General features: G+C 44.0%; 1 protein-coding gene across 1 annotated transcript in view; it reads right to left on the bottom strand.

Moving 5' to 3' along the window:
* ADGRB1 (adhesion G protein-coupled receptor B1) overlaps nucleotides 1-14,226 on the bottom strand; it is a 341,354-nt gene extending 327,128 nt beyond the window's left edge. The window contains exon 1 of the mRNA XM_058174889.1: nucleotides 13,479-14,226. Coding sequence (XP_058030872.1) covers nucleotides 13,479-14,226 — 748 coding nt within the window. The remainder of the gene's footprint in view (nucleotides 1-13,478) is intronic.
* Between the last annotated feature and the right edge of the window lie 12,630 nt (nucleotides 14,227-26,856).

Genomic DNA, 26,856 nt, shown 5'->3' on the forward strand with positions numbered 1-26,856 from the left:
CCAACCCCCTGCCCAGGCAGGAAACCCTACACCATCTCAGTCAGATGGTTATCCAACATTTTCTTAAAAATTTCCAGTGTTGGAGCATTCACAACTTCTGAAGGCAAGTTGTTCCACTTATTAATTGTTCTAACTGTCAGGAAATTTCTCCTTAGTTCTAAGTTGCTTCTTTCTTTGATCAGTTTCCACCCATTGCTTCTTGTTCTACCCTCAGGTGCTTTGGAGAACAGCCCGACTCCCTCTTCTTTGTGGCAACCCTTGAGATATTGGAACACAGGTCCATGAAAGAGACGACAATGTGCTGGGGGTCCATTGGCAGTTTCTATCCTTTCAAAGTAGTATTGTAGGAAGGTTGGATTTCCTCTTCCAGAATGGGTAAAGGCGTTCCAAAGGAAGTGGTGTGCTTGTGTGTGTTTGCTTGTGTGTGTGTGTGTGTGTGTGTGTGTGTATGCACCAGCACATATTTGGAGTAGGAAGTGTCAACCATACCTTACTTCCTACAGACATGATCTTCCACATTGCTTTCTTTCCTGTGATCATAGTAGTAACCACCATAGTGTAAGATTAGGGTAGAAGATTAATGGAAGAGAATATTTGTAGCTCACAGTAGAACTGTGGAGTCCTTGGTGCTCTGTGAGCTTGGTTATTTACCTACAGACATTTCATTACTCAATGAAGTAACAATATCAGTGCTAGAGGAGTGCAGTTTGGGGAGTGGAGGAAGAGGAGGAGGAGGAGGAGGACTGTGGAGTCCTTGGTGCTCTATGAACTTGGTTATTTACCTACAGATGTTCCATAATTCAGTGAAGTAACAACATCAGTGCTAGAAGAGTGCGGTTTGCAGAATGGAAGAAGAATAAAAAGGAGGAGGAGGAGGAGGAGGAGGAGGAGGAGGAGGAGGAGGAGGAGGAGGAGGAGGAGGAGGAGGAGGAGGACGACGACTATGGGGTGCTTGGTGCTCTCTGAGCTTGGTTGTTGTTGTTTTTTGGAAGACATTTGATTGCCCAGATAACATCAGCAGCGCTAGAAGGGAATAGGGTTTTCTCTCTTTATATACAAGTGGTTTTCCCTGGCAGTGTTAGAACTACCAGTCTAGACAAACAAATAAAAAACAACAGCCTAATGAAGCCAAAAACATTCCCACCAATTCTGATAGGGCAAGCCACAACTATTAGATCAAAGAGATCAAACCAGTGGTGGAATTCAAAAATTTTTACTACTGGTTCTGTGAGCGTGGCTTGGTGGGCGGGGCAAGGTTACTGCAAAATCCCCATTCGCTACCCACTCTGGGGCCAGTCAGAGGTGCTATTTGCCGGTTCTCTGAACTACTCAAATTTCTGCTACCGGTTCTCCCGAACCTGTCATAACCTGCTGAATAAAACCCCTGGATCAAAATCTGCTCCCTTCTAGGACTGATGATGTTACCTAGTTGGGTCATGAAACGCCTGCAAGAAAACAACCAGCCTCTGAGAGAACCAAGGACCTCATTGTTAAGAGGCCTTTTCAATTGCTCACCAGCCTCATGCAACATGGAAATAAAATCAAAGATGATATAAGGTATATAAAACAAGATGGAAATTAAAGATAAATTGAACCCAATCAGTACAGGTGAAACATCCTCAGTGCAGGTAGCCCACTTAGATCCTGAGGGCATTAGCACCAAAACTTCGGTGAAGAGACCATAGTAAATTAAAGCAACAAACAGGGGACTGTACATTTATTGCTATTACAAAACTTGGAGCAACTTTAATCAAATCAAATTCTTCCAAGTGAGGTCCTGCCCAATGTTGCCAGTTATTAAATAGAACTTGGCAACAGTATAGAACATGGTATCGCTCAGACCAACCAAAAGATAATTAAGATTAAAAAGAGCATGTGCGACCTGGGTATTGACTTAATAAAACTATAATAAATGCATCTAAATCTACACCAGCTATCCAGGCCTTTTATAATTCTCAGGATGCCCAGTCCATTCCTGATGCAATAAAACTTTTATGGAGCGTAATTTTGTTTTAATTCAACATCTCATACATTCAGTCCAAGTTCTTAAGAAGGGCTTTGGTATGTGCCTAGTACTGTTCTTCATATACGGGGTCCTGGATGCTCTCTGAGCTTGGTTGTTTTCTTGTAGACATTTCATTACCCAACTAAGTAACATCATCAGTGATAGACGGGAGAGGAGGAGGAGGAGGACGATTGTGAGGTCCTTGGTGCTCTCTGAGCTTGGTGGTTTTTTTGCAGACATTTCATTACCCAATTAAATAACATCATCAGTGCTAGAAGAGAGGAGGAGGAGGAGGAGGAGGAGCAGGAGGAAGAGGAGGAGGGCTGTAGGGCCCTTGGTGCTCTGAGGGTGGTTTTCTTGCAGACATTTCATTACCCAACTAAGTAAAATCATTAGTGCTAGTAGGTTTTGTAGAGTGGGAGTAGTAGTAGTATGAAGAACAGGAGGAGGAGGAGGAGGAGGAGGAGGAGGAGGACTGTGAGGTCCTTGGTGCTCTCTGAGCTTGAAGGTTCTCTTGTAGACATTTCATTACCCAACTAAATAACATCATTAGTGCTAGAAGGGAGGAAGTTTTGTAGAGTCGGAAGAGGAGGAGGAGGAGGAGGAGGAGCAGGAGGAGCAGGAGCAGGAGGAGCAGGAGGAGGGCTGTAGGGCCCTTGGTGCTCTCTGAGGGTGGTTTTCTTGCAGACATTTCATTACCCAACTAAGTAAAATCATTAGTGCTAGTAGGTTTTGTAGAGTGGGAGTAGTAGTAGTATGAAGAACAGGAGGAGGAGGAGGAGGAGGAGGAGGAGGAGGAGGAGGAGGAGGAGGAGGAGGAGGACTGTGAGGTCCTTGGTGCTCTCTGAGCTTGAAGGTTCTCTTGTAGACATTTCATTACCCAACTAAATAACATCATTAGTGCTAGAAGGGAGGAAGTTTTGTAGAGTCGGAAGAGGAGGAGGAGGAGGAGGAGCAGGAGCAGGAGGAGCAGGAGGAGGGCTGTAGGGCCCTTGGTGCTCTCTGAGGGTGGTTTTCTTGCAGACATTTCATTACCCAACTAAGTAAAATCATTAGTGCTAGAAGGGAGGAGGTTTTGTAGAGTGGGAGGAGGTGGAGGAGGAGGAAGAAGAGGAGGAAGAGGAGGAGGACTGTGAGGTTTTTGGTGCTCTCTGAGCTTGAAGGTTCTCTTGCAGACATTTCATTACCCAGCTAAGTAACATCATCAGTGCTAGAAGGGAATGAAGGGAGGAGGAGGAGGAGGAGGAGGAGGAGGAGGAGGAGGAGGAGGAGGAGGAGGAGGAGGAGGAGGAGGTGGAGGAGGAGGACTGTAGGGTCCTTGGTGCTCTCTGAGCTTGGTTGTTTTCTTATGCATGTTTCATTGCCTTACACAATGTAAGCCTCCCTGAGTCTTCGGAGAAGGGTGGGATATAAATGTAAATTTTAAAAAAAAATTGCCCAAAGTAAGTAACCTCATCAATGCTAGAAGGGAGTGGGGTTTATGGAGATGAGAAGGAGGGGGAGGAGGAGGAGGAAGAGGAGGAAAGGAGGAGGAGGGGGAGGATTGTGAGGTCCTTTGGGGTCTCTGAGCTTCGCAGTTTTCTTGCAGGCATTTCATTACACAATGAAATAAGATGATCTGAGCTAGTCTCTTTATATAGCCACGGCTTGCCCCGCCAGAAGACTGTTCAAAATGAAGCATGGATGAACAACTTCACATGTTGTCTAAATTGGGCGTAATGGTTCAGCAGTTCGAGACACTGAGTTTTCAGCTGGAAAGTTGACCGCTGGAGTTCGAGACCCAAGCGCTACGCGACAAAGTGAACTCCCATTCCTCGCTCCAGCTCCTGCCCACCTAGCAGTTCGAAAGCATGCAAATGTGACTAGGTCAATAGGTACCATTTCAGTGGAAAGGTAACAACGTTCCATGCATCTCGCCATGCTGGCCACATGACTATGGAAGTGTCTCCGGACAATGCCGGATTTTTCGGCCAAGAAACAGAGACGAACTCCAGATCTAGTGTTGGATATGACTGGACAAGGGACACATTTACATTTTATGTTGTCTAAAGCTTGTTCTTTCCCTCCCCTGCAGGGTTAGCCCCATATGTGTTAGATGACCCCTTTATCTCGAGATGAAGAAAAGAGCTGGAAGAAAATTTGAACCACTACGGATTCATTCTTCACACATGAATAAGAATAGGGTATGACTTGGCCGGGAAGAATCTTACACCATGAATATTTGATGTAGAGTATCAAACTGAGCATAGCCTCATTCCTACTTGGTCCTCTTCAGGCAACTAATTTATCAGTCATAAGTCTGTTAGATATACAGATACAGATTAACAGAGTTGGAAGGGACCTTGGAAGTCATCTAGTCTAACCCCCCCCACCCAAGCAGGAGACCCTATGCCATTTCTGACAGAGGACAGTCCATTCTCTTCTCAAAAGCTTCCAGTGATGAAACTCCTGTAACGTCCGAAGGGAACTTCTGTTCCATTGGTTGGTTGTTGTCACTGAATCTCTCCTTGGTCAGTTTCCATCCATTATTCTTTGTCTAGCCTTCAGGTGCTTTGGAAAATAGCTTGACACCTTCCTCTCTGTGGCAGCCCTTCAAATATTGGAAGACGGTTATCATGTCTCTCCTGGTCCTTCACTTTTCTTCACTAGACTAGCCATGTCCAGTTCCTGTAACTGTTCTTCGTATGTTTTAGTCTCCAGTCCCCTAATCATCCTGGTTGCTCTCCTCTGCACTCTCCCTTCACTATACTTCATAGCACTTAGTCTACAGGTGTTGCCTTCAGGGGCTTTGGAGAATAGGTTGTTCCCTTCTTCTTTAGTGGTAGCAATAGCAATAGCGCTTAGACTTGTATACCGCTTTATGGTGCTTTACAGCCCTCTCTAAGCGGTTTATGGAGTCAGCCTCTTGCCCCCAACAATCTGGGTCTTCATTTTTACCCGCCTCGGAAGGATGGAAGCTTGAAAACTGGTGTGATTTGAACTGCCAAATTGCAGTCAGCCGGCAGTCGACAGAAGTAGCCTGCAATACTGCACCCTAACTACTGTTCCATCATGGCTCATAGATATTGGAAGACTGCTATCGTGTCACCCCTAGTGCTTCTTTTCATTAAACTAAGGTAAAGTTTCTCCCGCACATGCATGTGAGTCATTCCTGACTCTAGGGGGCAGTGCTCATCTCCGTTTCAAAGCCGAACAGCCAGCGCTTTCTGAAGACATCTCGGTGGTCATGTGGCCAGCATGACTCAATGCCAAAGGCGCATGGAGTGCTGTTATCTTCCCATCAAAGTGGTCCCTATTTTTCTACTTGCATTTTTTTAGGTGCTTTCGAACTGCTAGGTTGGCAGAAGCTGGGACAAGTAACGGGAGCTCACCCCTGTTACACGGGACTAGGGATTCGAACCGCTGAACTGCTGACCTTTCGATCGACAAGCTCAGCATCTTAGCCACTGAGCCACCACGTCCATTAAACTAGCCATACCCAATATCTGCAATCGTTCTTCATATGTTTTACCCTCCAGCCCCCTAATCATCTTGGTTGCTCTTCTCTGCGCTTTTTCTAAAGTCTCAACATTATTATTTTTTTTGCATCGTGGCGACCAAAACTGGATGTGAAGGAGACAATGTCCTTCATCTGGCTGGTGCCAACTGTGATGGGAAGATGATAGCTCCGGAAACCCGAGGAGATCAAAAAAATGGGATCTCTTATATCCAGCAAACGATTATTTCCTCGGACTTTGCAATAACCGTTGTGGCTTCCAAGGCGAAGATGCGAAGATTTATCTTTCCCTTCTGATGCCTCAGCGTGAGTCATGCAAATCGCATGCAAAATTGATGAGAGCAACACTGGTATCTGCCAAGACATTGTCGTTGGCTTCCAGGGCTCCTGCTGTGGGTGCACCAGGTTAGGATAATAGCTTGTTTTATTGATGCTCTGCGGAGATCTCAATGCCTGCCTTTGGTTCCCACCATCTGCTTTCAGACTCCGAGAAGACAGCCAAGAGAAAGAAGAGGCAAAGTCATATGGAAAGAAAAACATGGCGGGCCTCCATATTTGGAGACACCTGCAGCTCCATGAGTCAGTGTTGAATCCAAACCCCATCCAGATCCAGAAGAAAGATGGAAGATCAGCCAATCAGAATAGAACTGGAAGGAGCTTTGGGGGAGAAGGTCTTCTTGTCCAACCCCAAGTGTCTATGGAGATTCTCAGACATCCAGGTCATGGATGTCCCAAAGGTGCTTTTTTTCAAGAGGCAACTGGACTTTCTGGTTTTTCTCTGAAGACGTTTCTCTTCTTGTCCAAGAAGCTTCTTCAGCTCTCAGAAGCTTCTTGGATGAGAAGTGAAACATCTTCAAAGAAAAAGCAGAAAGTCCAGTTGCCTCTTGAAAAAGCACTTTTGCGATCCCTGCTCAAGCAGGAGACCCTACACCACTCCAGTCAAGTGACTGTCCAGTGACTCTTCTTGAAAACCTCCAGCGATGGAGCACCCACAACTTCTGGAGGCAAGCAGCTCCACCGGTTAATTGTCCTCACTGTTAGGAAGTCTCTCCTCAATTCCAGGTGGATTCTCTCCTTGTTTAGTTTCCATCCATTGTTTCTTGTCCTGCCTTCTGGTGCTTTGGAAAATAAATTGACCCCTTTATCTGTAATACTCCATATTTCTGGACTGATCCAGGGGTGAAATCTAGCAGGTTCTGACAGGTTCTGGAGAACCGGTAGCGGAAAATTTGAGTAGTTCAGAGAACTGGCAAATGCCACCTCTGGCTGGCCCCAGAGGAGGGTGGGAATGGGGATTTTGCAGTATCCTTCCCCTGCCATGCCTACCAAGCCACGCCCACAGAACCGGTAATAAAAAAAAATTGATTTCACCATTGGATTGATCTAAGGTTCTTGTTCATTAGAGAACTTGGATATTTGCTTCCCTAAAACTCAGCAGGACGTTCTTGTGAGGTGATCAGATTATATCTATATTTGTTATCATCCATAGCTATACTTCTTTGTACATGCTAACGGAGTGATTACCTTACATTATCTGACATTCAGGTCATTAAATGACTCAAATTCCTTTAATCATCGTCAAGGCCCAAGTGAACCTCTTTCTTAATTTTATAGAGTTTATTGGCCAAGTGTGATTGGGCACACAAGGAATTTGTTTTGGTGCATAGGCTCTCAGTGTACATAAAAGAAAAGAAAAAGAAAGAAAAAAAATACCTTCATCAAAGACAAAACATTTACAATACAAATGATGGTCATAGGTTGCAATTTAACCCTTAGTGATAGCAACAAAAAGTTATAGGAATACGTGGTATAGTAATAAGTGGAAAGAGATTGGCAATGAAAACGATGAGAAGATTGATAGTAGTGTAGATTTAGTAAATAGTTTGACAGTGTTGAGGGAATTATTTGTTTAGCAGAGTGATGGCCTTCGGGAAAAAACTGTTCTTATGTCTAGTTGTTCTGGTGTGCAGTGCTCTATAGCGTCATTTTGAGGGTAGAACATTTTATGTCCAGGATGTGACTTCACTACTGTTTTGGAACTGGGAGCACTCATGCACAGTGCGTCCGTAATGATGTCCGGGTGGGTGGGCGGAGCCTCCTGCCGCTGCCACTACCGGTTCACCCGAACCAGAGCAAACCGGTAGAAACCCACCACTCTTCCCCATTGACTTTGCTCGTCGGAAGGACGCAAACCGGGATTGCCGGATCTCCAGGACACTGCGGCCATCATAAATATGAGTCAGTTGTCAACCATCCAAATGTAAATCATGTGACCAACCAAGGGAATCCTGCAATGGTCATAAGTGTGGATAATGGTCACGAGTCACTTATTTCAGTGCCATCGTCACTAAGTGAACTCTTGCAAGTCGAGGATTATTCCCTACTTGGGGATACAAGTCGACTTTGTGTTTGAAATGGGGGGGAGAATGAAAGTTAAACTTTGGGTTTTGTTGATGGATTGATTGGTTTGTTGGCATGGAAATGGCTAGTAATTACCAATTATGATATAAAAGCAAAAAGTTGAGATTGTAAGTTTATTTTGTTAAATTAGGGCACCGCACTGGAAAAAGTTGGAAATCGGTGCTTCTTTTCTCTTTTAACAGAATGCTTGTCCCCTTGATTAAAATCAATTCAATGCAGAAGAGAGTTGGAAAGGATTAACAGAGTCAGAAGGGACCTTCTAGGTCAGGGGTCTCCAACCTTGGTCCCTTTAAGACTTGTGGACTTCAACTCCCAGAGTCCCTCAGCCAGCAGTTGAAGTCCACAAGTCTTAAAGGGACCAAGGTTGCAGACCCCTGTTCTAGGTCATCTAGTCCAACCCCTCCATTCAAGCAGGAGACCCTACACCATTTCTGACAAATCGCAGTCCAATCTCTTCTTGAAAGCTTCCAGTGATGAAGCTCCCACAACTTCCAAAGGAAACTTCTGTTCCATGGGTTGATTGTTCTGTCAGAAAATTTCTTCTTATTTCCAGACTGAATCTCCCTTGGAGGTTGGAGGTCTTCTAGTCCCACCCCTCCTTGCTCAAGCGGGAGACCTTATCCTGTTTGAGACAAATGGTTGTCCAATCTCTTCTTGAAAGCCTCCAGTGATGAAACACCCACAACTTCTGGAAGCAAGTTGTTGTTCCACTGATTAGGAAAGTTCACCTTAATTTAGGTTGGATTTCTCCTTGATTCAATTTCCATCTTAATTCTTGTCCTTCTCTTAGGAACTTTGGAGAAGCGCCTACTCTTCTCCTCCTTTCCCCCCCCCACTTCCTCCCTTTTCCTGTTCTTTTGCTTTTCATTTGCATTTCAGATTAAGATAAATGTCAGCACAACTTTAAAATTCCCGAGAAGTTACATGATTCTGTTCGAAAGGAATAGGCGTAAAAACAACCTTTGAAGCAACATCAGGCTGGCAAGTCCACCATAACTTTACGCGTGTGGGGGTAGGAGGGAGAGAGTCCAACTTCCTTTTTGGAAGGAGAATTTATTTTTTTGGGTAGGAAGAAGCAAATACGAAAAGAGGGAGGTTGAAGCCAAGTCTTGTCCACCTACCAGTTGCAAATCTAAATATCTGCACATGACTCATGTTGTGTCATTTAAGATTTGCGGACATTCAATGAAGCTTCAGTTGATCAGGACAAATTGTAAAGGGAGCTATGGAGGAAAAGCAATAGCAATAGCACCTAGACTTATATACCTACTTCACAGGGCTTTACAGTCTTCTCTAAGTGGTTTATAGAGTCAGCCTCTTGCCCCCAACAAGCTGGGTCCTCATTTTACTGACCTTGGAAGGATGGAAGTCTGAGTCAACCTTGAGCCTGGTTGAGATTCGATCCGCCAAACTGCAGGCAGCCACTGATCAGCAGAAGTAGCCTGCAGTACTGCACTTTAACCACTGCGCTACCGTGGCTCATGGAATAAAATATAAAATGGATAGGATAGGATAGGATAGGGTAGGATAGGGTAGGGTAGGGTAGGGTGCAGAGTAGAATAGAGAAGAGTAGAGTAGGATAGAATAGAATAGAATAGAATAGAATGGAATGGAATGGAATGGAATGGAATGGAATGGAATGGAATGGAATGGAATGGAATGGAATAGAATAGAATAGAATAGAATAGAATAGAATAGAATAGAATAGAATAGAATAGATTTGTTTAGGACCTTGGAGGTCTTCTAGTCCAACTTCCTGCTCAGCCAGGAAACCCTCTACCATTTCAGACAAACGGTTGTCCAATCTCTTCTTAAAAACCTCCAGTGTTAACAGAATAACAGAGTTGGAAGGGATGTTGTAAATCATCTAGTCCAACCCCCCGCCCAAGCAGGAGACCCTACACCATTTCTGACAGATGGTAGTCCAGTCTCTTCTTGAAAGCCTCCAGTGATGAAGCTCCCACAACTTCCGAAGGCAACTTCTGTTCCACTGGTTGATTGCTCTCACTGTCAGAAAATTCCTCCTTATTTCCAGGTTGAATCTCTCCTTGATCAGTTTCCATCCATTATTCCTTGTCTGGCCTTCAAGTGCTTTGGAAAATAGCTTGAGCCCCCCCTCCCTTTGTGGCAGCCCCTCAAATATTGGAAGACTGCTATCATGTCTCCCCTAGTCCTGCACTTCTCTTCACTAGACTAGCTATGTCCAGTTCTTGTAACCGTTCTTTGTACATTTTAGCCTCCAGTTCCCTAATCATCTTGGTTGCTCTTCTCTGCTCTCTTTCTTCTAGTCCAACCCTGTGGTCCAGCAGGAAACCCTCTAACATTTCAGCCCAACAACTGTCCAATCTCTTTTTGAAAACCATCCACAACTTCTGGAGGCAAGTCATTCCACTGAGTAATTGTTCTAACTGTCAGGAAATGTCTCCTTAGTTCTAGGTTGCTCTAACTCTGGTTAGATTCCATCCATTGCTTCTTGTTTTGCCTTCTAGCATTTCTCATTTTTCTGTCTTGAAGGCAAAGTCGTAACAGTAGAAGGTATCCATAACTTTGGGTCCTTTGTTCCTCAACAACTAAGCAATGGCTGCAGTGACTGGTCAATGGGAAAATGATCAACCAGTCTGAAACTTTAATAGAAAATATGATTCTAAGAGTTATTGTTGCTTCCTGAGAACTCAGAACAGCCATGCAAACACCCAGGATTCTTAAGAGAAGCAACAGCAATAGCACTTAGACTTATATACCACTTCACAGGGCTTTACAGCCCTTCTCTAAGTGGTTTACAGAGTCAGCCTCTTGCCCCCAACAATCTGGCTCCTCATTTCACCAACCTGGGAAGGATGGAAGGATGGGTCAACTGTGAGCTGGTGAAGATCAAACTCCTGGCAATAGGCAGAATTAGCCTGCAATACTGCATACAAACCACTGCACCACAATGGCTTCCTTCTTCTTGTTTCCCTCCCTCCCTCCCTCCCTCCCTCCCTCCCTCCCTCCCTTCCTTCCTTCCTTCCTTCCTTCCTTCCTTCCTTTTCTTCCTTTCCAATAGTATTATATGCCGCTGTCAGGGTTCCAAGGAACACCCCCAACGAAATAAAGCTCTGAGGCTTGAGGTTCCTCAAAGTTCCAATTTATTAGAGATATCATGTTGGCACAGCTGGGAAAACCCAAAACCGAAATCTTCCAGGTTTTTCCACACCCAGTTGACAGTTCACAGCCCTGCCCCACACCCACAAATTCATCACATTGTCCAATCAATTCTTCACACTCAACTGGATATAATATTCAGGAAGTCTACATCAGGCGCAGGCAAAAGTCCTTGAATATGGAATGTTATTATGACTAACTTTCTACCGCTCCAACAACAACCCCTTCCCAACTTCCCCAGTTAAAATATGTGGCAGTTAAGAAGCAAGAAAGAAAATTGCCTTCCAAAACTGACAACCGCTTCTTTACAGACCCCTCTGAGCGATTTACAGAGTCAGCATATTGCCTCCAACAATCTGGGTCCTCATTTTACTGAACCTGGGAAGGATGGAAATCTAAATCAACCTTGAGCCGGTCAGGATAAAACTTATAGCAGTGGGCAGAGTCAGCCTGCAATACCGTCGTCTAACCACCATGCCACCATGGCTCTTCCCAAGAAGAAGGCTAAATATAAATAGTCTTTGACTTACAACCACAACTAGGAGCAGAAATGGAATTGCTAAGCAAGGCAAGTCACACCTAAATTTACATCCTCTTTTGCCTATGATTATTAAGCCAATAGCTGCAATTGGTAAGCGAATCCTGCTCTTATTAAATGAATTTGGCTTCCCCCACTGACTTTGCTTATCGGAAGCCAGCTGGGACAATCGCATGACCTCAGGACACTCCAACGGTCATAAATGAATGCCAAGCACCCCAATGTTGACTCCATCATCACAGAGATGCTGTGATGGACGTTTGCGCAAGGAACAATAGGAAGTTACTTTTCTGAAGAGATTCCTACTGATGAGAAGCTGATTAGGAAAAGATTAGAATGTGCAGAAATGAACAGATTAACGCCTGCAATTAAAGAGAAAGAACAAACTGAATATTATAAGATATGGGAATTGTTTTACCAATGGTTAGAGAATAAAAATGGAAGTGGGAAATTAAAAAAGGAGATTAAAGCAAAGTAGAAAATATATCAAGATGTAAACACGATGATAATTCACTATTATTAGGATTATTATGCTTAATATTATTATTATATTCTTATTAGAAGATACGTTAAGAGGCAAAAATGAATACGTTTACTATACTGCAATTGTAAGATCAGAGAATTAGTATCAATGTAATGAATGTTGTTGTAAATTTTGATGGTTATTGCACAGAGATATTTATACCCAGATGACACACTGTTTAAAGGGAAGATGGAATGTTTATATTTTTTAAAAAAATAAAAACGGTTGTAGGTTGTGCACTCCCTGCATATTCATCCGTTCCTTTCAAACTCAAGTTGACATAGTATGTCCGTCCCGTAACTGGGTAGACCAGATTGCCCTGATAGACCGGTCTCACCAGAAAAACACTTAATCTCTCCCCTGGACAAAGCAAGGAGAGCCTGTGGCCTAGAGGTGAATATACCTACCTAATATGCAGGCAGCCTAGGTTTGAATCCAGGAAGGGTATGGTTAGCTGATAAGAAGTAAATAGCTTGAAATAGACCTGTACTAGTTTCCCTTTATTTCTTTGTTGGTAAATGTAAATTCAACACATCAGGTTGACATAATATCTATGTTTCTGGTTGTAACTAGTTTTGTGATGACCTGGAGTGTAGCACGAAGGCAACACAGCCAGAGAACTGGTATGACCTCCTTTATTGGCACCAACTCTGCCCCCAACATTCCTTTTATGGCCTGGAGAAAAGCTCTCCCACAAATCTGCGATATTCCAGTCCAAACATTGTAAACAGAATAACTGCAATCAGTCTCTCCAGCAGGGCAAGTTAATGAGTCCCAGATGGGAAGAATAATCCCAGCAAGACAAGATAAGCACACAGTAGCACGGCACTAATTCAAACAGTCAGGAATGCAGGCCACAACTCTCAACACCAGATTAATTCAGCATTTGTTCCCGACAAATGCCCTTCTCAAATGCCTCTCCTTTAAACTCCATCCCCAGGTGTGCCTTATGAAGGGAATCGGGGCCCTTTCCTTCCTCGTAAGCCACACGACCCACATTGCTATCTTCTGCGTTCTTCCTTGCGCGCCCTAGGATGAGGAGGGGGTGGACTTTGATCTTCATCTGAACCCTCTCTCCCTTGTTCTACCTCTCCCCTGCTCTGCCCTTACCCAGTTTCCTCCACAGCCCACAGAGCCACTCTCCCGCTGTCTGTCAACTGATCATCTTCCGTCTCAGATTCAGACTCTGACGGGGAAATGACAAGTTTAAATCAAAGCAAATTAATTCGGACGATAAACTTATTTGTGATGGCCCACAATAACGGCTTGAAAGAAAATAAATCATACCCCATCACCCAGTCAGGCAAACATTTCATGGGGGAACCTTCAATCGAAGCCTCCACCACTTACTTACCCAAGAAATCCAGCCCGCTGGTGTCCTTGGTTGAACTCATGCAATTCTCCAGGTAAATCCCATCCTTGAAACAATTGTCCTGCTTTTTGGTTAAGCCAAAGATCTCGCTGGGTTGGTCCAATACTTCTCCACTGAAACAAGAACATGGTGTCTGCATGATGCCACAAGGATGTGAGCTGCTGCTGGTGGCCAAGCAAGTATCTAGCCATTTGCACAACATCTGGCAAGCGGCCTTGCTGGGACTTCTGTTGCCAACCACAAGATATTCTACCGAGAAGTCCCTTTCCTGAATCTTGGCCGGTTTCCACCTGACCCACCCGCTGTCCACTTTGGAAAGAGTCTGCTTCATCTGGAGGAACTGCTTGTTGGACTGGAGGAAGGCGTAGCGGGTAGAGCTGTCGCAAAGGTTCAGCACATCGTCGAAGCTCTCCATGCCCAGGTACGTCCGCGTCGACTCCAAGAAGGAGTCGAATTGGTAGGTGCGTATCTGTTGGCGGTCGCAGAGACCCAAGGGCTTCAAAACCTTCATGTACAAGGTGTACCTCCGGGGATCGGGGTTCTGGATAATCCAATTGCAATGGGAAGCGTTCAACGGGAAGACGGCAAAAGAGGAGAAGTATCCGAAAAACTTGCCCTGGACCAAAGTGGTACAGGGCGATGGTCCCAAGTCAAGGGCCACCACGGTCCAGCCCAAGAACGGTGGCAACAACCAAAGCAGGTTCAAGGAATAGCTATTGCTCCTCCTCATCCTAGTCCCCTGGTCCTTTGGAACTCCAAGCAATTGCCAGGCAAAGCGCAGATCTTGGACATAACAGGAGAAAGCGAGAGAGAGAGAGAACTGTCCCCCAGTTCAGCGGCAGATTAATCCAGCCTTCTCACATCTGGATTGAGGTCTCTTCCTTGTGGCTCGGACAAGCAACCTGCAGAAGAGAAGAAGAGAAACCATGGGTTTCGTATCTATGGAGATTCTCCATCATTCCGGTCAGGGTTTTCCCAAAGGTGCTTTTTCAACTGGACTTTCTGGGGGGGGGGGGGTTTGAAGACATTTCGCTTCTCATCCAAGAAGCTTCTTCAGCTCTCACTGGATGGTGAAGAATGGAAGGGATTGATACTCCTTGCAGTCAGCTGGTCATTTGCATCCTTTTTGAGGGTCGTTGAGGCCACTTGGAGATTTACCTGTGTCCTCAGGGTCATCTGAGTAGTGCAAATGGAGGTGGATGGACTTCTTGGAACTGTTCCACACCCATTTGCACCACTCAGGTGACCCTGAGGACACAGATAAACCTCCAAGTGGCCTCAATGACCCTCTAAAAGGATGCAAATGACCAGCTGTCTGTAAGGAGTATAAATCGTTCCCTTCCCCACCATCCAGTCAGAACTGAAGAAGCGTCTTGGATGAGAAGCGAAACGTCTTCACAGAAAAACCAGAAAGTCCAGTTGTCACTTGAAAAAGCACCTTTGAGACATGGATTTCATGAACTTCAGAATGCAGACTGGTGAAAGGCAGCGAGATCCAGATCTGCCTTGTAAAGAACATCTCACAGGTACCACTAGAACATAGAATCAGAGGGTTGGAAGGGACCTCAGAGGTCTTCTAGTCCAACCCTTAGACATAGAGATCTGTATGCTTTACATTTCTAGGGAGGAAGTAGGGGGAAAAAAGACCAGGATAAAGTATAAGGAAACTTAGAAGTCATACAATGGCTTGCTAGCAGCTCTGTAGGGCAGCTGCTATTCAGAATAACAGAATAATAGAGTTAGAAGGGACTTTGGAGGTCTTCTAGTCCCATCCCCTGCTTAGGCAGGAAACCCTACATCACTTCAGACAAATGGCTATCCAAGATCTTTTTAAAAACTTCCAGTGTTGGAGCATTCACAACTTCTGCAGGCAAGTTGTTCCACTGATTAATTGTCCTCACTGTCAGGAAATTTCTCCTTACTTCTAAGTTGCTTCTCTCCTTGATTAGTTTCCACCCATTGCTTCTTGTTCTACCTTCAGGTGCTTTGGAGAATAGTTGGACTCCCTCTTCTTTGTGGCAGCCCCTGAGATATTGGAAGACTGCTCTCATGTCTCCCCTAATCCTTCTTTTCATTAAACTAGACATACCAAGTTCCTGCAACCGTTCTTCATATGTTTTAGCCTCCAGTCCCCTAATCCTCTGATGAATGTTTTGGAACGCATTTTACCTAAAGAAGAGGTAGCCTTCCAGATGCTAAGAATTTGCAATCTTCTGCATGGGAAGGATGTGAGTTGTGGGATGTTGTCTACTACAGGGGTCTCCAACCTTGGTCCCTTTAAGACGTGTGGACTTCAACTCTGGGAGTTGAAGACCACACGTCTTAAAGGGACCAAGGTTGGAGACCCCTGGTCTACTAGGCTAGAAGGGACCTTGGAGGTCTTCTAGTCTAACTCCCTGCCCAAGACAATAGACCTTATACCATCCCAGTCAAAAGGTTGTCCAGTCTATTTTTGAAAACCTCAACTCTAGAAAGCAAGCTATTCCATTGATTCATTTTTCTCATTGTCAAGTAATGTATCCTTATTTCTAGGTTGGGTTTCTCTTTAACAAACTTCCACCCATTGTAGGTAGGTCTCGATTACAAAAGTCCATTTAGTGACCGTACAAAGTGACAACAACATCAGAAAATGTGACTTGCAACCCTTTTTCACACCTACAACCATTGCAGCATCCCCACGGTTGTTCGCATGATCTACAGTTGGATGCTTGACAATTGACTCGCATTTGTGACGGTTGCAGTGTCCGCCTGATTTCGCTTTGCGACTTTCTGACAAGCAAAGCCAAGCGGGGGAGGGGAGCCAGGTTCGCTTCACAATTGGGTGACTCATTTATCCAATGCAGTGATTCACTTAACAACTTAACAACTATGGCAAGAAAGGCTGTGAAACGGGGCAAAACGTACTTAAATGCTTCGCTTAGCAACTTCCATTTGGGGCACAATTGTGGTTGTAAGTCGAGGACTACCAGCATAGTTACTGGGGTGTTATGGATAGCCTGAGGTCACACCTGCTTGTGCAGTACACTCCCCTCCCCTCTCTGCTAAGGACTTATGACACAACTTATTCTTATGACATCTTCTTCCTTTTGAAGGTGTTTTTCGAGCAAGGCCCTACAAGCCAACAGTATCTCCACAAATAGAGAAAAGATATTTCTCTAAATACCATCACAGAGGCACGTCTGACATTGCCTGTAGATGAAAAGGTGTGGAACGGCGGGACAATCTCTCTTCGGTACCACCCACATTGCTGTGTATATCATACCACCTTGATGAACGTATCTTTTCTTTTATGTACACTGAGAGCATATGCACCACGACAAATTCCTTGTGTGTCCAATCCCACTTGGCCAATAAAAATTCTATTCTATTCTATTCTATTCTATTCTATTCTATTCTATTCTATTCTATTCTATTCTATTCTATTCTATTCTACCACCCACAATGAGATGTGCATTACATACAACCTGGAACACAGATATACCATCCTTAATGTTAAAAGACCTGCAGGAGAGTCTAATGCCAGCTTGAGTTGACTAGAACAAGGAAGCGTGGATTCACAAAAGACATACTGATGCCACTCTATAAAGCCTTAGTAAGGCCACACCTAGAGTACTGCATCCAGTTTTGGTCACCACACTATAAAAAAGATGTTGAGAACTCTAGAAAGAGTGCAGAGAAGAGCAACCAAGATGATGAGGGGACTGGAGGCTAAAACATACGATCAACATTTGCAGGAACTGGGCATGTCTAGTCTAGTGAAGAGAAGAACCAGGGGAGACATGATAGCCGTCTTCCAATATTTGAGGTGCTGCCACAGAGAGGAGGGGGTCAACGTGTTTTCCAAAGCATTAGAAGGCAAAACAAGAAACAATGTTCCTTGTGTAGTGGCAGCCAAAAAAGCCAATGCAATCCTAAAATGTATTAACAGAGAGATACAATCAAGATCAAGTGAGGTACTAATACCACTCTATAAAGCCTTAGTAAGGCCACACCTAGAGTACTGCATCCAGTTTTGGTCACCACACTATAAGAAAGATGTTGAGACTCTAGAAAGAGTGCAGAGAAGAGCAACCAAGATGATGAGGGGACTGGAGGCTAAAACATATGATGAACGGTTACAGGAACTGGCCCTGGCTAGTCTAGTGAAGAGAAGGACCAGGGGAGACAGGATAGCAGTCTTCCAATATTTGAGGAGCTGCCCCAGAGAGGAGGGGGGTCAACCTGTTTTCCAAAGCACCCGAAGGCCACACAAGGAATAATGGATGGAAACGGATCAAGGAGAGATTAAAGCTGGAAATAAGGAGAAATTTCCTGACAGTGAGAACAATCAAGCAATGGAACAGAAAGAAGTTGCCTTCAGACGCTGTGGGAGCTTCATCACTGGAGGCTTTCAAGAAGAGACTGGACTGCCATCTGTCAGAAATGGTGTAGGGTCTCCTGCTTGGGTGGTGGGGGGATTGGACTAGTCCGGGGGTCTCCAACCTTGGCAACTTTAAGACTTGTGGACTTCAGCTCCCAGAATACCTCAAAGCTGGCTGAGGAATTCTGGGAGTTGGAGTCCAAAAGTCTTAAAGTTGCCAAGGTTGGAGACCCCTGGACCAGATGACCTACAAGCTCCTTCCCAACTCTGTGATTCCATTCCAATCAAGGAGGTTATTCAACCTAGTGATAGGGAGAAATTTTCTGACACTTCATTACCAACCTAGGTAACATCATCAGTGTTAAAAGAGAGTGGAGGACGCATCTTTTCTTTTATGTATCTTTTACGTATCTTTTTTTTTACGTATCTTTAAGTATCTTTTCTTTTATGTACACTGAGAGCATATGCACCAAGACAAATTCCTTGTGTGGAATTTGGCCAATAAAAATTCTATTCTATTCTATTCTATTCTATTTCTTTTATGTACACTGAGAGCGTATGCACCAAAGACAAATTCCTTGTGTGTCCAATCACACTTGGCCAATAAAAATTCTATTCTATTCTATTCTATTCTATTCTATTCTATTCTATTCTATTCTATTCTATTCTATTCTATTCTATTCTATTTCTTTTATGTACACTGAGAGCATATGCACCAAAGACAAATTCCTTGTGTGTCCAATCACACTTGGCCAATAAAACTCTATTCTATTCTATTCTATTCTATTCTATTCTATTCTATTCTATTCTATTCTATTCTATTCTATTCTATTCTATTCTATTTCTTTTATGTACACTGAGAGCATATGCACCAAAGACAAATTCCTTGTGTGTCCAATCACACTTGGCCAATAAAATTCTATTCTATTCTATTCTATTCTATTCTATTCTATTCTATTCTATTCTATTCTATTCTATTCTATTCTATTCTATTCTATTTATATAGGCAGCTAATGTTGGGGTTGAGCAGAATAAACAAGTGGTTCCCCCCCTGCAGAATATCATCCTTTGCCATGCCAGGCCCCCTCCCACCAATGGACCCATAAGCCTGTCAACAGCTGTCTTCCTCGGAGAACAATGCTGACTCCAGCATCCAAAGCCTGACAGAAAGCCTGGGCATGCATTCTCCATTTGCTTCCTGTAGCTTTCTCACCCAGCTATGCGTATCGGAGTAGCCAACAAACTTTAACTAAACATCCTCGTTACTAGGATGCTGGGTTTTGCCCGTTAGACCCCAGGATCGATTTCCTTTAAACGGAGCCCCATCTGGATGGTTTTACTGCAAGGAGTGGAAGCAGCTTTACTCTCCCCTCCAACTGAACCCTGCCGGGATGTGCAAATTTTATCGGGTTTTTTTTTATTTGTTTTTGTTTTTAGAAAAAGAGGCTTAACGACACCAGCACATAAAATGAAAAAAAGATCTCAGCAAAACACCTGGATTTCCAGTGTGGCTGGCAATAAATTCACTCAGCTCTCAGCTCAGCAGCTGAACGGAGATACAAAATGTTTCCGCCCCCTCGATTCCCCCACCGGGTTCAGATAAAAACAGCTGAGAAGACCCTTTCAGTAGAAAATAGATTCTGCTTTCCTCTCTAGGGTTTCAAAGGAAACATCAGCCTAGGATTCAACTGTCTTATTTTCTTGCTAAATTCTAAAAGATCCAAATGGTGAACATTCATAGGTTCCAGGAAGGGAGGGAGGGAGGAGATGTATGATTGGAGGGAGGGAGGGAGGGAGGAAGGAAGGGAGGGAGGGAGGGAGGGAGGAAGGAAGGAGGGAGGAAGGGAGGGAGGAGGGAGGCAGGGAGGAGGAGATGTATGATTGGAGAGATGGAGGAGGAAGAAATGGAGGAGGGAGGAATGGAGGAGGGAGGAAGGAAGGAATGGAAGCAAGGAGGGTTGAGTTGGGTTGAATTGGATTAGGATGAGTTGGGATGGGTTGAAATACATTGGGATAGGTTGGAGTGGGTTGAGATGGTTGAGTTGGGTTAGGATGGGTTGGGTTGGGTTGGATTGGATTGGACTGGATTGGAATGGGTTGAGTTAAATTAAGATGGGTTGAGGTGGGTTGGAATGAGTTGAGTTAAATTAACATAGGTTGAGATGGGTTGAGTTGGGTTAGGATGAGTTGAGATGGGTTGGGATGGGTTGCGTTGGAATGGGTTGAGTTAAGATGGGTTGAGTTGGGTTGCGATGGGTTGAGTTAAGTTAAAATGGGTTGAGGTAGAATGGGTTGAGTTAAATTAAGATGGATTGAGTTGGTTGGGTTGAATTAAGTCAAGATGGGTTGAGATGGGTGTGGATGAGATTGGGACTCATGTCCCCTGTCTGACTTCTGTCTCAAGTAGTGACAGTTCCAAGGTTTTACAAACTGAGATTACTAACCATCAGTTACTACTATCAGTTCTGGGAAGCTAATACTCCAGAATTTAATTCTTCCACTTTCTGAAGGATCCAGATTGGCTTTATATCTTTCCATCTCGATCTGTCCCTTGAGGCCTGCAAAAGTTCAATAGAAGGTTGGAAGGTCCTTCACTGAAATCTAACGTAGGCACAACCACCACAGAAAAGACCCCCTCTCCATCATACCAAGTCATGTTTGTTCTAAGCGCCTCAATTCAGCTAATCATGGTTGGCAACTGTCGCTTCATTTGTTGGCTCCCATTCCTGCAATCATGGTTTCTTAGCAACGGCGCGGTTAGCAAAAACAACATGCCTCTGCCTTTAACTTGCTATTTTGAGCTGGCAAAGTGGAGCTTCGCATTTCAACCCACCATGTGGACAATGACTAAAACCTTCTCTTGCCCACCTGCTGAGATGCTTTGGTGCTGCGGTTGGAGGTGAGCCAAAAACATGGATGGGGGGGAGGAGGAGGAGGAGGAGGAGGAGGAGGAGGAGGAGGAGGAGGAGAAGAAGAAGAAGAAGAAGAAGAAGAAGAAGAAGAAGAAGAAGAAGAAGAAGAAGAAGAAGAAGAAGAAGAAGAAGAAGAAGAAGAAGAAGAAGAAGAAGAAGAAGAAGAAGAAGAAGAAGAAGGAAGGAGGAAGATATTCTGGAGACCCTCAGAAGAAGCAACATTTCTCGCTAAAAGAGACAGGAGAAAGAACAACAGCAACAAACAAATATCAAACCACTCTTGGAAGAGTGCATCCAGTTTTAAATCTGTAGAGATTCTCAGTCATCCAGGTCATGGTTGTCCCAAAGGTGCTTTTTCAGGATGTTTTGAAGATGTTTCGCTTCTCATCCAAGAAGCTTCTTCAGCTCTGACAGGATAGTGGGGAATGGCAGGATTTATTCTTTCATTCACCTACTAAGGTGACCCTGAGGACACAGATAAACCGCCAAGTGCTTCAACGACTCTCTAAAAGGATGCAAATGATCAGCTGTCTGCAAGGAATATAAATCCTTCCATTCCCCAGTATCCTATCAGAGCTGAAGAAGCTTCTCGGATGAGAAGCAAAACTTCTTCAAAGAAAAAACAAGAAAGTCCAGTTGCCTCCTGAAAACACTGGACTTTCTTGTTTTTTTCTTTGAAGACATTTCCCTTCTCATCCGAGAAGCTTCTTCAGCTCTGACAAAAGAGTCAGATCCTTCCATTCCCCACTATCCTGTCAGAGCTGGAGAAGCTTCTCAGATGAGAAGCGAAACACCTTCAAAGAAAAAAACAAGGAAAAAAACCCCAAAACAAACAAAAAAACAAGGAAGCGTTCTAGGACCAACATTCTTCATACTATACATAAATGACCTTTGTGATCATATTATAAGTAACTGCATTCTCTTCGCCAATGATGTAAAACTATTTAACAACACCAATAAGGGTGCTACCCTTCAAAAAGATCTTGACTTTGTGTTGGAACGGTCAAAAAATTGGCAACTCCAAATCTCAACCAACAAATTCTCTGTCTTACACATTGGCAAAAAGAGCTAGAACACAAAATACAAGCTAAGTGGACATGACCTTGTAGATGACTCTCACTCTGTCAAGGACCTTGGAGTCAAATGATCTAAGTGCCAAAGTCCACTGTAACAACATTGCCAAAAAGGCATTAAGAGCTGTAAACTTAATCTTGTGTAGCTTCTTCTCCAGTAATATTACATTACTAACCAGAGCATACAAAACATTTGCTAGACCAATTCTCAAATACAGCTCGTCTGTCTGGAACATACACTGCATATTGGACATTAATACAATTGGATTATTGCAATGCTCTCTACATGGGGCTGCCCTTGAGGTGCACCCGGAGGCTGCAGTTGGTCCAGAATGCAGCTGCACGAGTAGTAATGGGAGCCACCCGAGGCTCCCGCGTAACACCTCTGCTCCGCAGTCTGCACTGGCTTCCTGTGGTCTTTCGGGTGCGCTTCAAGATTTTGGTTACCACCTTTAAAGCGCTTCATGGCTTAGGACCCGGGTACTTACGAGACCGCCTGCTGTTACCTTATGCCTCCCACCGACCCGTACGCTCACACAGAGAGGGTCTCCTCAGGGTGCCGTCCGCCAAACAATGTCAGCTGGCGACCCCCAGGAGTAGGGCCTTCTCTGTGGGAGCTCCGACGCTCTGGAATGAACTTCCCCCTGGCATACGTCAGATGCCTGATCTTCGAACCTTCCGTCGTGAACTAAAAACATATCTATTTACTCAAGCGGGACTGGCATGAATTGGTTGATTTTATTGGGGGTTTTAATCTATATTTGAAATGTTAAATTTTAAATTTTAAATTTATTTTAATTTGTCAGCCGTCTACTAATTTGGTCCATTTTAAATATGTTTTAATTGTATATATTTTGTATTTTACTTTGGCTGTACACCGCCCTGAGTCCTTCGGGAGAAGGGCGGTATAAAAATTCAATAAATGAAATGAAATAAATAAAAATTCAATAAATGAACACGTCCAGAAATATTTCACAAGAAGAGTCCTCCACTCGCAACAAAATGCCTTATGCCACCAGACTTGAAATTTTGGGCTTAGAAAATTTAGAAGTACGCCACCTACGGTCTGACCTGAGCATAGCTCATAATCATCTGCTACAATGTCCTTCAGCTTCAATCACAACAATACACGAGCACACAATAGTTACCAACCTAAAGTGAACCGCTTCAAACGCGATTGCAGAAAATATAACTTCAGCAACAGAGTGGTCAGTGCCTGGAATGCACTACCTGACTCTGTGGTTTCTTCCCAAACCCCAAAACAAACAAAAAAACAAGGAAGCGTTCTAGGACCAACATTCTTCATACTATACATAAATGACCTTTGTGATCATATTATAAGTAACTGCATTCTCTTCGCCAATGATGTAAAACTATTTAACAACACCAATAAGGGTGCTACCTTCAAAAGATCTTGACTTTGTGTTGGAACGGTCAAAAAATTGGCAACTCCAAATCTCAACCAACAAATTCTCTGTCTTACACATTGGCAAAAAGAGCTAGAACACAAAATACAAGCTAAGTGGACATGACCTTGTAGATGACTCTCACTCTGTCAAGGACCTTGGAGTCAAATGATCTAAGTGCCAAAGTCCACTGTAACAACATTGCCAAAAAGGCATTAAGAGCTGTAAACTTAATCTTGTGTAGCTTCTTCTCCAGTAATATTACATTACTAACCAGAGCATACAAAACATTTGCTAGACCAATTCTCAAATACAGCTCGTCTGTCTGGAACATACACTGCATATTGGACATTAATACAATTGGATTATTGCAATGCTCTCTACATGGGGCTGCCCTTGAGGTGCACCCGGAGGCTGCAGTTGGTCCAGAATGCAGCTGCACGAGTAGTAATGGGAGCCACCCGAGGCTCCCGCGTAACACCTCTGCTCCGCAGTCTGCACTGGCTTCCTGTGGTCTTTCGGGTGCGCTTCAAGATTTTGGTTACCACCTTTAAAGCGCTTCATGGCTTAGGACCCGGGTACTTACGAGACCGCCTGCTGTTACCTTATGCCTCCCATCGACCAGACGCCACACAGAGAGGGTCTCCTCAGGGTGCCGTCCGCCAAACAATGTCAGCTGGCGACCCCCAGGAGTAGGGCCTTCTCTGTGGGAGCTCCGACGCTCTGGAATGAACTTCCCCCTGGCATACGTCAGATGCCTGATCTTCGAACCTTCCGTCGTGAACTAAAAACATATCTATTTACTCAAGCGGGACTGGTATGAATTGGTTGATTTTATTGGGGGTTTTAATCTATATTTGAAATGTTAAATTTTAAATTTTAAATTTATTTTAATTTGTCAGCCGTCTACTAATTTGGTCCATTTTAAATATGTTTTAATTGTATATATTTTGTATTTTACTTTGGCTGTACACCGCCCTGAGTCCTTCGGGAGAAGGGCGGTATAAAAATTCAATAAATGAAATGAAATAAATAAAAATTCAATAAATGAACACGTCCAGAAATATTTCACAAGAAGAGTCCTCCACTCGTAACAAAATGCCTTATGCCACCAGACTTGAAATTTTGGGCTTAGAAAATTTAGAAGTACGCCACCTACGGTCTGACCTGAGCATAGCTCATAATCATCTGCTACAATGTCCTTCAGCTTCAATCACAATACACGAGCACACAATAGTTACCAACCTAAAGTGAACCGCTTCAAACGCGATTGCAGAAAATATAACTTCAGCAACAGAGTGGTCAGTGCCTGGAATGCACTACCTGACTCTGTGGTTTCTTCCCCAAACCCCCAAAAGCTTTAACCTAAGACTATCTACTGTTGACCTCACCCCATTCCTAAGAGGTCTGTAAGGGGCGTGCATAAGAGCACCAGCATGCCTACCGTCCCTGTCCTAATGTTCCCTTTAATTGTATTCATTTTATGTATTCAATTCATGCTTATGCTTACATATATTATCTAAAACGTACTCGACAAATAAAATAAAATAAATAAATAACTAAATAACTAACTAAATAAATAAATAAATAACAAATAAATAAATAAGAAAGTCCAGTTGCCTCTTGAAAAAAGCACCTGAAGTAGCAATGAAGACAGTGGAATGGCTTGCCTTCAGAAGTTGGAGGTGCTTCATCACTGGAGGTTTTTAAGAAGAGACTGGACAATCACTTGTCTGAAATGGTATAGGATCTCCTGCTTGAGCAGGGGGCTGGACTAGAAGACCACTGAGGTCCCTTCCAGCTCTCTTCTATTCAAGGTGAAAGAGTGATCTTTCCGGAGCTTGAAGTTATCTTGTTCATCGGTTTTATATCCCTACCAAATGCAAGACTTTCTTCTGATGGGCCAAGAGGACAAAAGGAACAATCTCCATCCCCAAAGGCTCCTGTAGATCTGGTCAAGAAAAACAGGATTTAAATCAGGAGTCTCCAACCTTGGCAACTTTAAGACTTGTGGACTTCAACTCCCAGAGTTCCTCAGCCAGCAAAGCTTTAAAACAGGGGTCTCCAACCTTGGCAACTTTAAGACTTGGGGACTTCAACTCCCAGAATTCCTCAGCCAGCAAAGAATTCTGGGAGTTGAAATCCACAAGTCTTAAAGTTGTCAAGGTTGGAGATTCCTGATTTAAAGGAAGCCTATTCAATCAGCAGAGCAGACAAATCAAAATCCCAAAATCTTCAACCAAAACCATTTAGATATGAGCCAGCAGTGTGCAGCTGCTGCTAAAAAAGCCAACACAGTTCTGGGCTGCATAAACAGAGGGATAGAATCAAGATCACATGAAGTGTTAAGAGCACTTTATAATGCCTTGGTAAGGCCACACTTGGAATACTGCATTCAGTTTTGGTCGCCACAATGTAAAAAAGATGCTGAGACTCTAGAAAGAGGGCAGAGAAGAGAAACAAAGATGATTAGGGGACTGGAGGCTAAAACATATGAAGAACGATTGCAGGAACTGGGTATGTCTAGTTTAATGAAAAGAAGGACTAGGGGAGACATGATAGCAGTCTTCCAATATCTCAGGGGCTGCCACAGAGAAGTGGGAGTTGGACTGTTCTCCAAAGCACCTGAGGGCAGGACAAGAAGCAATGGGTCGAAACTAATCAAGGAGAGAAGCAACTTAGAACTAAGGAGAAATTTCCTGACAGTTAGAACAATTAATAAGTGGAACGACTTGCCTGCAGAAGTTGTGAATGCTCCAACACAGGAAATTTTTAAGAAAATGTTGGATAGCCATCTGTCTGAGATGGTGTAGGGTTTCCTGCCTGGGCAGGGGGTTGGACTAGAAGGCCTCCAAGGTCCCTTCCAACTCTGTTGTTGTTATTGTTGTTATAAAAACTGTCTACTATTGACCTCACCCCATTCCTAAGAGGACTATAAGGGGCGTGCATAAGAGCACAAAAGTGCCTACCGTTCCTGTCCTATTGTTCCCTTCATTATATCAAATTAATATAGCTGAGGTATCATCTCGTTTGTTCATGCCTCCCGCCTACCAGCCATTTGGAAACCCGCCCTTATTGACAAACGAGTCCCTAACACGAGGAATGACACCAGACCCACACTCACGAGGTCCACACAGGATGTCACCACCGCACATCCACCCAGAAAGCAGACCCAAACCCACACTGATCATGAAGCACGACCAAGGACCAGAAGCCAGACCGCAGCTGCAACATTAGCCATTTCAAACCCCTCCAATCCATACATGCAGCAGACTGACACCCACTATGAAGATGTAGCACCACCACAAAGCCAAACAACAGCTATGCAGCTCACCAGCTCAAATCCCCCTGCAACACAGACTAAATTGAGCACAACCAAGCCCCCACCCAAACAGGACACACCCCCAGCCAATCAGAGCACAAAAAAACCTCCATCCAATCAGAGCACAGCCAAGCTCCCACCCAATCAATTCAAACCCCCACTAGCAGTTAAAAGGAAGAAACAGCTGCGATCACACATTGCTCCCAGAAGCACGAAGCTGAAGCCTGAAGATGACGAATGAGACTTCGTCGAAACGTTGCCAAGACATTTCCAATTTTACACGGGAG

This window comes from Ahaetulla prasina, chromosome 3, assembly GCF_028640845.1.
Source record: "Ahaetulla prasina isolate Xishuangbanna chromosome 3, ASM2864084v1, whole genome shotgun sequence".
NCBI lineage: Eukaryota > Metazoa > Chordata > Lepidosauria > Squamata > Colubridae > Ahaetulla > Ahaetulla prasina.